The sequence below is a fragment of the Strongylocentrotus purpuratus genome, unplaced genomic scaffold, assembly GCF_000002235.5.
Source record: "Strongylocentrotus purpuratus isolate Spur 01 unplaced genomic scaffold, Spur_5.0 spur5_scaffold_1, whole genome shotgun sequence".
NCBI classification, from domain to species: domain Eukaryota; kingdom Metazoa; phylum Echinodermata; class Echinoidea; order Camarodonta; family Strongylocentrotidae; genus Strongylocentrotus; species Strongylocentrotus purpuratus.
Window position 1 is genome coordinate 21,270,059 of NW_022145594.1, and position 16,422 is coordinate 21,286,480.

The 16,422-nt window shown below is 34.0% G+C and overlaps 1 protein-coding gene across 1 annotated transcript; it reads left to right on the top strand.

Moving 5' to 3' along the window:
* Positions 1-168: 168 nt before the first annotated feature.
* Positions 169-6,145, top strand: LOC115917995. Its single transcript, XM_030977808.1, has 4 exons — positions 169-492; positions 954-1,077; positions 2,165-2,232; positions 2,917-6,145. The coding sequence occupies exons 1-4, from the start codon at positions 219-221 to the stop codon at positions 3,471-3,473; spliced, it is 1,023 nt and encodes a 340-aa protein (XP_030833668.1). The 5' UTR covers positions 169-218; the 3' UTR covers positions 3,474-6,145.
* The last annotated feature ends 10,277 nt before the right edge of the window (positions 6,146-16,422 follow it).

The window sequence follows — 16,422 nt, forward strand, 5'->3', positions numbered from 1 at the left end:
AGGGGCGGGTCAAAGCTAAATTCTTTGTATTCAAATTATGACTTTGTAGGCGTGACCTGCAGCAATATTGAAAGCATAGCGTCATGATTATGCAGTCAGTAATGTGATGTCTGCAAAGTTATAAGTGAATGTAACGCTTATAGTATCACTTCGTCAAGAATTCCTATGTATAGGGCCGTGCTTTATCTAAAGAAAGGTTGGACAATCATCTCATAATCATGGAAAACACTACATTTTGCTGTATGCTTGTCGGATCTGCTGGCGCAGGGAAGTCTTCCTTTATCAACACGTTGATAAAGTACGTCAATACAACTAAGGAGTCAGGGCAGAAGATGACTAGGTACATACCGACTGCAAAGTCACAAGTAATGGGTGGACATACCATGACGCGAGAGCCGATCAAATTGACGGACGACCTGATTATAGTAGACAACCGTGGATGGCACGACTGGAACAACGAAGCTGCCTTAAAAGAGCTATCTGCTCAAATTCGTAAGTACATCTCTTTGGATGTTTGATTGGAGGGGTATGAAACATATAACATAGTAAAAGCACTTTAAAACCAAATTAAAGTGTGTTTTACCTTGATACGATCGGTCTCGCAAGGCTGCCACTTAAATAAAAATGGCAAGGGTTAATCCACGTGAAAAGTAAAACCTTTGCCTTTACTTGTTTAATTTTATTATTTTGTTTTAATTTTCCTTCGAATTTGCTCATATTTAATTGTATTTTCTTTATTTACACGCATAACACATTTAGGTCGGTAGCAGCCTCTCAAGCCCCCCCCCCCCCGTACGCCAGTGGGCAGAGTTAGTAGTAAAACACCAAAGATAGGCAAGCATTTACAAAATCAATACCCATTGCGAAAGTATCGCGATGAATTTAATTATGTGCGTATTATATAACGTTTTACACTACAAAGTCATGATTAATTTTACCTTGATTTTTCCTAGATGGCAAAAGGTCATTTGACGATGATGTTAAATGGGATGATGATAGCGACTCAGCTACCGACGACGAATCAGAAACAACGCTGGCAATTACTGATAAAGTAGACTGCACCGCGCTCGTCTTAAAGTAAGTGAGATTGTTCCTTTTGTAGACTGTAAGAAAAAGTACTCTTTGATAACCGAGGCTCTCAAAATAGCAATATCGTTTTGGGGTGTCGATGAGCACTTTTTTCATGTTTTCCTACTCGTTAGCACCTCTGTTCAAGTGTGGCTGGCAGTACGCTTTCCCTAAGAAATAATGCCCCCCTAGGGGATGCTCGTCAACCCACTTTATTGACAAGGGACGCACTGTATATATGTATATATATATATTAAAGATAAACTTTAGTACTGGTAATGCGATTGCATTGTGAAAGAAAAGGTGTGAAAGGATCAGAAACAGTTGATCATGGAGCATGTAAGTATTGGTGTGCACTGCAAGGTTCTGGAATCATCAAAATCATAATAAATTTGACCAAGTCTTGGTAAAGTAACAAACACTCACATAGAAAGCTACATATGGGACAACACACATGCTGTCGGGGATGGTACTACCTTGGTTTCCTTGTCTTTCTATGCTCATTACTCAGCCAGTATACATTTTCTTCCAAAATTGTTTGGCACATGTCATTTATTTGTAATCTTGAACATTCAGTGTAAGTTTCGTTTGATTCTGTGAGAATTTTTTTTTTTTTTTACCAGTACTGGAGTTTATCTTTAATGTTGATGGGTGTGTTTTAACGCAGCTATACCAACAAACAATTCGTAAGTCCAGTAAAAAACAAATATCCACTGTGTTCACTGGCTCTCATCCGAACACGCTACATGGAGTACCACATCTGTTCTAAGATATGTTTTAATCACGGTAAAGCTTCGAATTTCAGTAATTTAATTTCGCAAACAATTTCTTTATCTTGAGACTTGAGGAAATAAGGGACGTTTTACCAGATACCTCCAAATGAAAATATGTACAGATTCGCAGACTTGAACCGACTATAAAGAGGACCATTTTCGTCAAGAAAATGAAAGAGGAAATGTCTGGTGCTGGTTTCAGTTATAACCTTAAATATCCTTATATTTCTTCGCTGCATTTCTTTCTTTCTCAGAATTTACATAACGCAATATACTAAGAAAGAGTTTTGACATCGACTCTTTTCTTTTTTTTTCTTTTATAGCGGAGTTGGAGGAATCGACGCAGTTGAAAACATCACTGAGCTCATCGAGACATGCCGCCAAAATACCAGTACGTAGGCCTATATTTACTTGCTATTCATTTTTTTTCTCTCGAAGCAGCCTTGTCCTTTGTAACTAATTATGGCCTTTTTTAACTGATAGTATTTTTTCTTAACATTGATTATGTAAATATCGTTAGCAACTATAGAGACAAAACGCATCTTATATTACTATATACATTTTAAAAGGATATTTCCTGAAGAAAAACATGCAGTAGTACATGTTGCCGTTCCCTTTTCTCTTTTCATAATAGAGTTAGGCTTTTAGATCCTGTTAGATTGTTGTCATTTGGCCGTTACTGGGCCAAAAACTCACATTCGGAGGAAATTTATGAGTTTGTAAGTTTCTTGTCCAAAACGTTTCTGAAAATCGATCTTGAAAAGAAAGACATCGACCTTAGTCATAGACACCGAAAAAAAGAACGACCGCAACTGAAGACACCAACAAAAGAGAAGAGCATCATGGTAAAGTTCGCTACCTACAAAGTATATTGAAGCTCAAAGGGAGTTAAATCTTCATGAACGAAGATCTGACTGCCCATCGCCAGTCGTTGGTGTACTTTTCCCGAAATTGTGATGCAATCATAAGGATATGGTTTAATGACTGACACATATTTTAGGTTCAGCTCTAAATTTTTGGCTATATTTCTTTCTATCATGTTATTTGTTCTTACGTCTATCTTATTTACACATAGAGCGGCCACCATCTATCGTGATAACCCACAAAGATGCGATATCGGATGAAGAAGTCAAAAAAATGATCGGGTTCCTAGAAAACGAGCAAATCGACCCGGCAAAAATCTTCGTCGTTAAGAACGTCACATCGAAGAATGAAAGTCTCGATGATAACACAAGGTCATGTATTTGTGATTTCATCGGCAGTTGTCAGGATGATGGTGAAGCCGGTGCTTCAGCCCACAGAAGAAGGGAGAATGTGGAGGAGAAACGGGAGAAGAAAAAAGTTAGTGGGATGCAAAAAGAGATTGAAAAGGGCCAACATGAGCTTAAAAAAGCGGAGATAGCTGAAGCTAAAGCGCGATTAGAAAGTGAAACAGAAACTAAGAAGGAAATGGATAGTATGAAAGAAGCGGCTTTGAAAAGAGAATTAGAGAGTGCTGAAAGATTGCAAGATATGTCGGAAGCAAACCGCAAAAAAATGAACGATCTTAGACTAAAGAATGAATCAGATATGCACGCGCACCATAAAATTGTCGTGAAGGAATACTATGAAGGTCGATTAAGAAAGGAATGAATATCTCAACAACAACAAAAAATTCTGGAAAAAAATGTCCTTACTTCCTGAAGAAAACGCTAATGGATGATTTTTGGGTTTTTTACAGTATCACTCAAATTTTAATTCATTAAATAAAAAACGAAAGTGACTCCACTGATATTCATAATTTTGGTTCTATGACTAAATATATTTTTTGTATTCCACTCATAAAGGACAATATGAGTTATTAGGAGGAGGGGGAGGGGGGAGGCTCTTTCATTGTACACTAACATAATCTTGCTCGATTATCTAGGATATTTGGACCTTTCCTTTGGTGTTTAGAATCTCTTGGACATCTTTAGTAATCAATGGGATAGTAGGAACAAGCTGGTGTTTTTAACAGTTAATTTACTAAACCTATAAAGTCACCGTCTCGTCCCCTTTTTTCTTCTTCCGTCACTCTTTTCCTCTTCTCATTCTATTGAATTTTCTTCTCTTTTTTAAAATATCGGGTAGGCACTTTACCATACTAACAATGAATTACAAAGGTCATGGACCTTTATCATAAGCATCTGTCGTTTTGCTAAATCAATATGTATATATTGACTAGTTGATTTCTGTGTACTCCAATTTAGGATTCGATTCAGTAAATGGATACTTCATTTTATTCGGAAGGTGTTCAATTTGCATAATCAGCCATTAAACTAAATTCATATTTTATTAAATAAATGTAGTCTTTCCTCAATGAATATTTTAATCATGCATTGAATGGATATTGTTGATGAGAAATTTATGGCGGAAATATTTGTTATTTTTTGGTATTTCAGTGGAAGTATTGAAATGGTATATTTGGATCACAAAAATAGCAAATAATATAGGAAAAAAATAATATTACTGGCATAACTCGCGTGAGAGGATGAGAATTTAATGTCCATGCACCACTGTGCATTGGGGAATGTATAAAATGAAAGGGACTATGAAATCCGTATTTTATGAATAAATACTTGATGACCTTTATCATTCTTGGGGAAATGAGATTTAAATGATATATCATTTCATTGGTTGAAATTAATTATTTTAAATGTTCGTAAGTACGAAAATCAATAAGGTTTCATAATTTGAAATTTTTATAATTAGGAGAATGGAATAAAATTCAATATTATCATCGAAATTATAAAGCATTCTTATCTGTTTAATATTACGAACCACATTACATTCTTGGAATAACAATCTTTGGGAATAATGAACCCAATCTTTAGTTTTCCTGAATAATGAATTTTCTCATGAAATAAATGTTTGGATCAAAGCCCACTCCCCCCCCCACACACACACTCCGGTATGAGAAATATGTATTGAATGTAAATACCGAAATTGAAAGGATTTTTCTAATTATATGACCTTATATGAAGGTTTTGTATTTCTATGTAGATGTCATATAGTTTGTACAATAATCTTGTGAAAATCTAAATTATCGGTTTGATTTTTTATTCTTAAGGCTCGTTCAGATACGACTCGGTATTAACCATCGAAAGAAACGGCTGCGTTAACAAAAAGATGTTATATATATATATATATCCTGCGTGTATAGACTGATCTGGGTGTTAAAAATAAAAGCGTATTGCACTTTCTGTAATCATTTAATTAAAAAAAAAACCAAAACCCCCCAAAAAGGTTATCGCTTTATTATCTGAACGAGGCTTTACTGTAAACTGACTAGACATTGTAAAATTCAGAGATTTTAAGACCGTTTTATTTCATTTGCTTGATGTTCTATCTTACATTGCATAACCATGTACACTTCTATGTCTAATGAATTTTATCTTCAACTATTAGCTATATAAGCAGTGATCTCATTTTCGCAAATCACGTTACATTTTATTTATTTATTTGTTTGCTATGTTAAGGTTCCCTAGCAAACTGCGTATCTATTTTAACAGTTTACATTTTGTACTTCCGTTCAACTCCAACTATTCACAAACTAGAAGAAGAAAACAATTTATCTCTTCCAAATATGAAGCGGTACATCGCGGTTTTGTTGTATAGTGTGTAATGATTCGCGATATAGGTCCTACACGTACATGACGAATTCACGGAGCCCTGTGTTTTATAAGTGACATAAATGTTGTAGCTTAAATTGAACAAAATTTAGTTTAAATTTTGCAATAGGTGTATTCCACTAAATAGGTGGGTAATATACGTATTACATGTCTATGTAATCCATATTATTATTAAAATAACATGGAACTAAATAAGAATTAAAATACATGGTACTGGAAAGTCTGTTGGGAAGATCGTGGCATGCTGTTTAATGTATAGAATGTGCTATATTGTAAACGGTTAATGAATGCAAATTATTCCCTTACCCAAATTTGTTGAAACAAGCTATTCATTGTTAATCAGTTATTGCATGCTTTGCTTATACCGTATGAAATTATAGAGCTAGTGTATAATCATGTTTGTGATGAAAATGAGCAAAGGTAAAATGTTATGATAGACATAAGAGTAACAAAACATATAGTAAATATTGCACCCTGTAGATAATCTCTGTACAGTGCGTATACAGATATACACACTTTGAAAATATGATCCCAAATCATAATTTTATTAAGTTTGCATGATCTGATTTTTTATAACACAATTATAGGTGGGGCTCTTTTCAATTGTATGATACTAACATTATTTTACACTTGAGTAAGCAATGGATTTTAAGATTGTTTTTTTTTAAATTATTTATTCTTCCGTAATACTTCCATGTAGAATAAATAATATATACATAAATCCGAATTCTTGCTTGATGTATTGTGTTTTATAGTCGTTAGGTTAAAGTTTCTTTAACAATTGTATAAGAATTTGCCACTATTATAGAGTATGATTATAATATGTTGAAGGTTCAGTGTCCTAATACTTCAATTTAAAAAGGGGGGTTTACTTACTTTTAAAGTTATTTTGGATATCCTTCTTGCAATTCGAATTTCCAATGAACATGACCTGCCCAAATATATATATTTCTTTTAAACGTAATGAAAGCAGATAGAGTCCTTGTGAAAAGATCAATAAGCAGGTAATAATGGAAGAGAGAACTAGGCGTAGTTGCGTGCGCCTAAAATCCAGCTAACAGTGGAAGTTACAAACTGATTCAGCCGAGGACGCAGGTTCGAAACTGAGTCACGTCTTTCTGATGGTGAGGTTTAAAGGTCGGCCCTCAGACGTAAATAACCATATTTGATTGACACACGTCTGTAACAACACAATACACACACAGAATGCGAGGGAAGCGGAACATAAAAATAAAAGAAAAGGAGACTAGACAGAACTATGACAGAAGAAACAAATGAGGGAAGAACAAGAAGAGAAATAAAGAGAGAAAGAACAAGATGAAAAACCAAACGTTATGAGTCATGTCATGATGTAGGTTACATACACGCCGTTACTTTGACTAAACATTCGTTTAGTTAATGTTAAAGAAAAAAGCAAAAGCGCCAGATACCAAAACGCTTTATTATATGGGTACATGCCCTAATTGAACACAACATTAGTTTGTAACACATTACTGTGTCCAACATCTGAGTGACGTCAACCCGAAAATAATTGCAAAAGAATTCATTTCACTACAGTGCACTACATCATATTTTTTTTCATAATTTACAACCATTAAACAACCCAATTATATCAATTCAAGTGAAAGTTAATGTTGTCCATGTCAATATGATGAATTCATTTTTATATTGCTGCAACAAGTAAATATAATATAATTTTAGCTTCCGCCATAACAAAATATTGAAATTCGTATTTTATATTTTATATTTAAGTCCTTGTTGCGAAAATGACATTCAGGTTGAATTGTTTTTGTTTTGTTCTTTGACAAAAAAACTTTGGTTCAGATGGTCAATTATGCAAGGAATAATACTATTTAACAAACATGAAGATGAAGAGCAAACTCAATGAGATCCATTTATGAAAAAGCACGATGCAAACTTTTAATTTAATACGAATACTTCACAAGAAGTGTACTGATATCTTTCCAAATATGAGATATACAGTGCGTCCCCCAAAAAACACAACCGAGAATTATTAATGTTTTATAATAACTTAATCACAATTATAATTAATAAATTACACATATTTGTTATTTCTTAGATCATCCTTTTTCATTTGATGCAACTCATATGATGTATATATATTTCGCGCATGAGTGATTAAGTGATCATTTATAGGGCGGTATCTAAATTTTAAGGACAAAAATCCCATTTCTACGAAGTTCAATTTTTGCCCTTTCATATGACACCTCAATTAAGAAATATGAGCCAGGAGTAACAAAGTTATGTTTGTTTAAAGTAATGCTTGCATTTCCATAATTTGATTAAACGAGTTCATTTTCACTGGCTGCCTGTCGTAGCAGCATACAGAGTTGACAAAAGACTTAACTCCGTTTTGTTAACGATCAGCCATGCACAAAAAAGATTGGTGCATGGCTGATCGTCGGACGATGCCATTACCAAATACAATATTGAAGAATATTCTTATACTATTTAGGCAAGAATTTGAAAAACATTTTAAACATTCATTTATTAACATTATCTTTTATACTCCGTGGGCTTATCCATTAACAAACAATATGATTAACCACATCATCGATAGTACTTAGAGCATTCAACGACTCTTCATGGGACTTTTTGGGAAGTTCATTATCAATAAATACATTAAATATTTCATTAGAATTTCAACTCAAATAACGAAAATGATCATGTAGGTTTTCGATGTATTCAACTTTGTGCTCTCTTTCGAATTGTTTGAGGAATTAATAATGTTCCAATAAGCCGACATATCATCAAAAGATCGTAAATAATAATTTGTTTTTGCGTCGAATGCACTCATTAACCGAATTTCGTAGCGTATTTTTGTTTGTTGACTCTGTTAAATTCGTTCTTCATATCACCAGATTTATCAAACTTTCGTTGAAAGTCAATTTGATATCAAAACATGCCGTCTATTTCTTTTATCTTTGACTTTACTTTTAAAGTTACTACTTTTAACTCGAGAGGCTTAAGAATCCTTGTTTTCTGAGTTAAATTTTATTAATCACACAGACTAAGTTATCGACAGATTCCTGATTGAAAATAGGCCCATTCACCCCCCCCCCCCCAAAAAAAAAAATAACAAATAAATAAATAAATAAAAATAATAATAATAAAAAAAAAAAAAAAAAAAATAAATAAATAAATAAAAAAAAAAAAAATAGATCGCGTTTCAAATCTCACTTGTTAGGCCACCGTTCGTACTCAGAATTAAAAAGAGAAAAAAACCCCGACCAAACGCAATGACTGCATTGCCATGCAGGGACCCGAACTGAACCTATTTATACAGTGTATCAGTAACGCCAACCGTGCGAGGGGCATGAAAAGAGCGAACCTGATACAGCATCATAATTGAATTGAATTGATTCGGTTTATTGCCCTAAAAGAACATGCAGCTGAAAAGCTGAAATTGCCCAATTTACAAAGTCAATGTACAACACAATAAACGATACAAATATGAATGACTTAAACAACGTACAACAATAAATAATGCATAATGAAACAAAATAAAACTCAAATATTACATCAAAATATATATATATTACAAATATTAAAAGCATAAAAAAGGCTGTGTCATCAAAGGTTAAAAAGAAAGGAGAGAAACAAAAAACGGAACTAGAAAGAGGAAGAGAACAGATAAGAAAGAAAGAAAAGTTGATCAGAAAATGTACGAAAGATTGGAGAAGAGGGGGTAGAGAAGGACAGAGTAGAAAATGAAAAGTAGAAAGAGAGGAGAATGTTACAGTCTTGAGGTATGTTTTTAATCAAATAAGAACCATTACAGGAGAAAACCAGACATTGATTAAATCTTCGTTAATGACAAACGGGGGTGTTGTCCGTGACTACGTCACAATCCCCAAACATAATTGCTATTTTAATTTTTGCAAAGTGGTAGTGATTTCATATTTGAAACAGTCCTAACCTTTTTTTTCTTCAAGCAAACATTTCATCTCCTGTTTGTCTTATGTTTCTCCTGTCAGATAAATGAACTTCTTACTAATGTTGGATTGCCCTTTAAACAATCCTCAGTCGTGCCAATGTTTTGATTTTCCAGTCTCCCGGCCTCTCAATAGAGGAAATGATAGTTCACAAAATTGTTATTTCAGAACTGACTTTCAGGATATTGCTCAATGTTCTTTGGCACATGATCATTAATTTCGCAATTTCCTTCGTCAAAAACATGCCTTTACTCCACTGTTACATAACAGGTCGTTTTGTTTTTCGATGTCATTCAAAATAAGCTTGCTCTAATCTATACATCTTTGAAATCAATTGGATTTCGCAAAATCCTAAGATATTCAATGCAAACGAATATGCATTGTGCAACACACTTGACTAACAACCGATAAAGAACCACAAAATTTAGACAAATAATTGGAAATTTTGATTAGATTTTTCCGCTTTCTCAATGCCTCGATTGCTCAAATAATGATTGATATCAGTTTCATTTCTATCATTTTGTGTTTGAATACCTGAGCATAAACATACTGTATAACCAAACATCATCATCGTCATTATCATCATAATTATAAGTCGAAGGTAAATCATCCTTTTCAATTCTGAAGTGTAGAGAACATTAATAATCGGAATTTATTCTGAGTCGACTCATGGTACACAACCTGTACTGTGGGAAGGGGCGGATAAACATTTGGAGGACATTAAATGAATGGGCCAAAAACGACATGGGCCCTGTCTCATAAAACTTGTCATCAATAAAACTCACACAGATCTTAGAGAATTGTTTTCACAGCCATCAAATGTTAGGATTTTATTAGCTTATAACAATAATTAGTGTGTATTGTTTAATATTGACGACAGGATTTTAATAAAACAAATACCAGATTAAGGTGTAGAGAAGAGGAAATGGGCAGGGGACGATTTGATGCTCCCCGTGCTTATTTCTTCGTGCTCTTGCTTAAAGGCATCGTTTTACAATGTTAAATCTGAGATGCATGACCCTACGTATTATCATTGGCTGTGATATGGTGTAATATTGAAGCCCTAAACAAATTGCGCTTCAAAATGATCATGAAGTGCCTCAAAAAAGTTCACAATTTTTAAGTGACCGGTTTTTCATTTCCCCCAGTAGACGGTAGTGTTATAACAACCGTTAGGAAAACGAATTTTGAAATTTCGATTTCCAATCATAAATATCTTGATAATCAGACTGGCGATTTGCTTGTAAAAGCCATGGGATTCCTGACTGACCTAAAGGTTTATAATTATGATTGCACCATGAGCTAAATCCAGGATTTTGTTTCAGAATCTGAGGCAATGTTACCGAGTCACTTTCGGAAAAGGCCCTACTTCGTGATGAAGAGCGTAAGGATGTGAGACTGCCCTTAATTACCGGGCCATGTTTAATAAAAGCCTCGGTCACAAATGCCATTACGAACTGCTACGAACGCCGTACGAACGATTTTTAGACAATGGAAATTCGGGAAGACAATGGAAAAACAGAAGGATTCCTACGAAATTATCGTTCGTACGAACCTTTGTGACCGTAACATATGTTTAGAAAAATTATCAACTTTAGATAGTTGATATTAACTTCTGAAATTGCTGCATGGTTATGTGCATGAAAATTAGTTGTATGCATGTGGATGTTCTTGATTATTGAATGAAGCCCTGCATATTGTATTGTCAACAATGATATAAATTCAACTTTATCATATTGGTAATATTTTGTTCTTTAGTATTCCTAATTTCATTGACAAACATTGCACTATAAGGCAGGAGTTCCAAATACATCAATGCGCAATAACGCTGCACTGAAACAAAAAGAGTTGTGAAAAGATTTGTTGTTTCATAATTTCCTGTTCTGGTTAAACAAAAGAACTTAAATGCCTTGCCTTACAAAAACATGATATTCTTATCTATTCTAAAACCCTGCCAATCTAAAATTCAGATATTATTTATTCACACCTTTTTCCCTTTTAAAGATACTACGTCCCCTTCAGACGCGTAGGCAGGGGGGTGTTTGGGGGGTTAACCCCCCCTCCTTTTCTTTTTGCTCAAAGAAGGATAAGGGGGGGGGGGTGTTGAGAGAAAAAAAATCCTTACCACCCCCCCCCCCCCCCAACTGAGCGAATTTAGTCGGCGCGATTTTCAAATGTTGGGAGGCAAAAAAGGAAAAACAAAGTTAGTGCTCACTACCCCCGCCCCCTCCCCACTGAGAGAAATATTTGTTGGCGCGACATTCAAATTTCGGGAGGCAAAAACAAACCCCAAAACGTTAGTGCTCATTACTTAGGTGATTGTAATCACAATCAACTAATGATCGTTATTTTCCAACTAAAAGACATTTTCAAGCCCTTTCGTTTTGATGGAAGTTCTAAATGAGTACTGTCTTTCAAATTCCTTTGGAATTTAACCTTTTCATATTGTTTGGATGCAAACGGGACGTAGTACCTTATAAGATCATATCCGAACTGAAAAATGAAATGGATGAGCTATAATGTCAACGGAAAGCTTATAAACCATGGATTACAATAATATAAATTTTTCGCTTTTTAGTGTGTGTCAGAGGAGTATCGGCTCTTTAAAAACTCAGACTCCGAAACTTGTCACCATTCTGCCTCTCTTATTTTTCTCATTCCAGATTTTTTATAAATGATTTCTAACTAAGGTTGCCCTTCAAACAATAATCAAACTTCAAACTTCAAACAATAATCGGTCGTGCTAATGTTTTACAATGTTTTGGTATTCTAACGACCTCTGTATAGAAGAAATAAAAGTTCACCAAAATGTAACCCTCGGACCAACATTTCAGAACTGACTTTCAGGATATTGCTCAATGTTCTTCCGGAAATTATCATTAATTTCGCAACTTCCTTCATCAAAAACGTGCATTAACTCCACTCTTACAGGTGTTTTATTTTTTCAATGTCATTTAAAATTCTCGTTGGAAATATTCTTGCTCTAATCTACACATAAATGACATTTAAAAATTTGTACAGATGTAATGATTTGATATAATTAAGAAACATTCGTAATGTACTTTTTATTTGGCCGATCTTTTTTTTTTCTCCTAAGTTATCACCATTCTGGTTCTCTTATTTTTCTTATTCCAGGTTGGTAAACTTCTTACAAAGGGTGGATTGCCCTTTAAACAATAATTAGTCGTGCCATTGTTTTCCAATGTATTGATATTCTAGCGTCCTCTTTATAAAAGAAATAATAGTTCACCGGAATGTTACCCTGGGATTACACATGTAGAACTGACTTCCAGGATATTGCTCAATGTTCTTTGGCACATGACCATTTCATTTCGCAATTTCCTTCGTCAAAAACATGGATTTACTCCACTGTTACGTGTCGTTAGGTTTTCAATGTCATTCAAAATTCTCGTGAAAAAAATGCTTGCTCTAAACTACAAACCTTTGAAATCAATTGGATTTCGCAAAATCATAAGATATTCCCAGGGCAAACGGATATGCATTGTGCAACACATTTGACTAAAAACCGTTAAATAACAAAACTAACATTAGACAAATAATTTGATTTTTTTTATTAGATTTTTCAGCTCTCGCTATGCCCAGATTGCTGACATACATATTGATAACAGTTCCATTGCTATCATTTTGAAAGTGATTATCTGTGCATACATACTGTATACTCAAACAATATCATCATCATCATCATCATCATCATCATTATGCATCGAAAGTAAATTGTCATTTTCAATTCTCAAGTGGAGAAAAATTAATAATCGGAATTTATTTTGAGTGGACTCATTGTATAATACATGCAATGTGGGAAGAGGGGATATACATTTGAGGACATGCCACTTATTGAATGGGCTAAAAATTGACAAGGGCCCTGTCTCATAAAACTCACATAGATCTTAGATAATTGTTTTCAAAGCCATCAAATGTTAGGATTTCATTAGCTTATAACAATAATTAATGTGTATTGTTATTAACGACAGGATTTTAATAAAACAAATGACAGATATAGTTGTAGAGAAGAGGAAATGGGCAGGGGACAATTTGATGCATCCTCGTGCTTATTTATTCGTCCTCTTGCTTAAAGGCATCGTTTGACAATGTAAAATCTGAGATGCATGGCCCTACGTTGCTGACATACATATTGATAACAGTTCCATTGCTATCATTTTGAAAGTGATTATCTGTGCATGCATACTGTATACTCAAACAATATCATCATCATCATCATCATCATCATCATTATGCATCGAAAGTAAATTGTCATTTTCAATTCTCAAGTGGAGAAAAATTAATAATCGGGATTTATTTTGAGTGGACTCATTGTATAATACATGCAATGTGGGAAGAGGGGATATACATTTGAGGACATGCCACTTATTGAATGGGCTAAAAATTGACAAGGGCCCTGTCTCATAAAACTCACATAGATCTTAGATAATTGTTTTCAAAGCCATCAAATGTTAGGATTTCATTAGCTTATAACAATAATTAATGTGTATTGTTATTAACGACAGGATTTTAATAAAACAAATGACAGATATAGTTGTAGAGAAGAGGAAATGGGCAGGGGACAATTTGATGCATCCTTGTGCTTATTTATTCGTCCTCTTGCTTAAAGGCATCGTTTGACAATGTAAAATCTGAGATGCATGGCCCTACGTGTTATCATTGTCTGTGATATGGTGTAATATTGAAGCCCTGAACAAATTGCGCTTCAAAATGATCATGAAGTGTCTCAAATAAGTAAACAATCTTTAAGTGACCGGTATTACCATACTCATTTTTCCCAGTAGACTGTAGTGACATAAAAACCGTTAGAAAAAAGGAATTTTGAAATTTCGATTTGCAATCATAAATATCTTGAATATCGGAAAGGCGATCGGCTTGTAAAAGTCATGGGATTCCTTACTGACCTAAAGGTTTATAATTATGATTGTAGCATGAGCTAAATCCAGGATTTTGTTTCAGAATCTGAGGCAATGTTACGTAGTTACTTGAATAATAGGCCCTACTTCGTGATATAGCGTAAAAAACAAGTACTTTACAGGAATAAGGATGTGGGACTGCCCTAATTTACCGAGCCATGCTTTATAAAGTTTAGAAATAGTACCAACTTATTATACAGTAGTTGATATCAATTTCTGAAATTGCTGCATGGATGGGTGCATGAAAATTAATTGTTTGAATGTGGATGTTCTTGATTATGACATGAGGCCCTGCGTATAGTATTGTTAACAATGAAATAAATTCTAGTTTATCACATTTGGTAATCTTTTTTTCTTTAGTATTCCTAATTCCAATTGCAAACATTGCACTATAATGCAGGAGTGCCAAATACTTCATTGCGCAATACAGCTGCACTGAACAAAAAAAGAGTTTGGCAAAGATTTGTTGTTTCACAATTTCCTGTTCTTGTTAATGTATGTCCTGTCATGTATATCCTTTCTGTTAAATTCAAACATTAGCACTGTGACCTAGTTTTCAAATTACACAACGAAACCCGTTTACCTTCTAGACTTGAATTTGATAAAGGAACGTGATAAAGCCAAAAGAAAAGTACGGAAAAGCAAAAATAACGATGCTATGAATTGTTATCGTAAGTTAAGAAATAAAGTAACTTTTGAAATAAGAAAAACTAAAAGACAATATTATGTTAATAAACTGTCCTCTGCTATGGGGAGATCTACTGAGGTCTGGAAGGTTTTGAAGACTGTTTTGCCAACATCTCGTGCTAATAGTACTGAAGCCCATGTAAATGATTCTGATATGAGAGCTAATGAGTTTAATCTATTTTTTTCTTCTATCGGTGCAGAGTTAGCCTCTAATTTTCATGATCCTCCACATTCAATAAATGATGATGAAGTTCGTGTTAAGAATGATGCTAAGTTTACGTTTCATTTAGTCACTGAAAATGATGTTCGAAAAGAACTAATGAAATTGAAAGATAATACTTCTGTGGGCTTAGATGGGATTTCTTCCAAAATTTTGAAAATGTGTGCTCCTATTATTGTTCCATATCTTACTCACATAATTAATAGATCATTCCTCGAGTATAAGTTTCCAAATCAATGGAAGAGGTCAAAAGTCATTCCCATTCATAAATCTGGCAACAAAAATTCCCCAAATAACTTTCGTCCTATCTCAATACTACCTACGGTATCGAAATTGCTGGAAAGATTTGTTCAGCGGCAATTAGTTTCCTTTTTAGAAGAAAACAAACTTTTATCAGCAGAACAATTTGGCTTTAGGAGTAAACACTCAACAATAACGTCTTTGGTTAAAATTACAGATAGATGGATGAACGCTGTTGATCAGGGAAAATATACAGGAGCAGTATTTATTGATCTAAAAAAAGCTTTCGATTGCGTTGATCCTGACTTGCTCCTCGAAAAGCTACGTAATATTGGTATAGCTGAAGAATGTTTGCCATGGTTTAATGATTATTTACATAACAGGTTTATTTCCACTTATTTTGGTTCAACTCTTTCATCTCATTTACCCATTTCTTTTGGTGTACCGCAGGGTTCCATTTTGGGGCCTTTGCTTTTCATTATTTTCGTTAACGATTTAACTCAATATACACATTATTGTTCCATTCAACTTTACGCTGACGATACTGTTCTTTATTTTTCAGATTTTAATGTGGAAAGTGTTCAAAATAAACTAAATCATGACTTGTCATATATTTATAAATGGATGTGCAATAATAAGTTAACACTGAATTTTGATAAGACTGTATCCTTACTCATAGGCTCTAGACATATGTTAAGTAAATGTAATAAATTAAATGTATATATAAATAATATTGCAATACAACAGACTGACAGTGTAAAATATCTCGGGTTTATTATCGACAGCAAACTTAAGGGGGATGTCCATATAGATAAATTATGTAAGAGGGTTGGAAACCTAGTAAAATATTTGGCTAGACTACGTTATTTTATTAATGAGACGAATTTGAAC

What these genes read in the sequence shown, in the direction of transcription:
- LOC115917995 (XM_030977808.1), top strand. Translation starts at nt 219, where the DNA reads ATGGAAAACACTACATTTTGCTGTATGCTTGTCGGATCTGCTGGCGCA. An exon ending in TGCACCGCGCTCGTCTTAAA is followed by an intron (nt 1,078 to 2,164) that starts GTAAGTGAGATT and finishes TTTCTTTTATAG; the next exon opens with CGGAGTTGGAGGAATCGACG. An exon ending in GACATGCCGCCAAAATACCA is followed by an intron (nt 2,233 to 2,916) that starts GTACGTAGGCCT and finishes ATTTACACATAG; the next exon opens with AGCGGCCACCATCTATCGTG.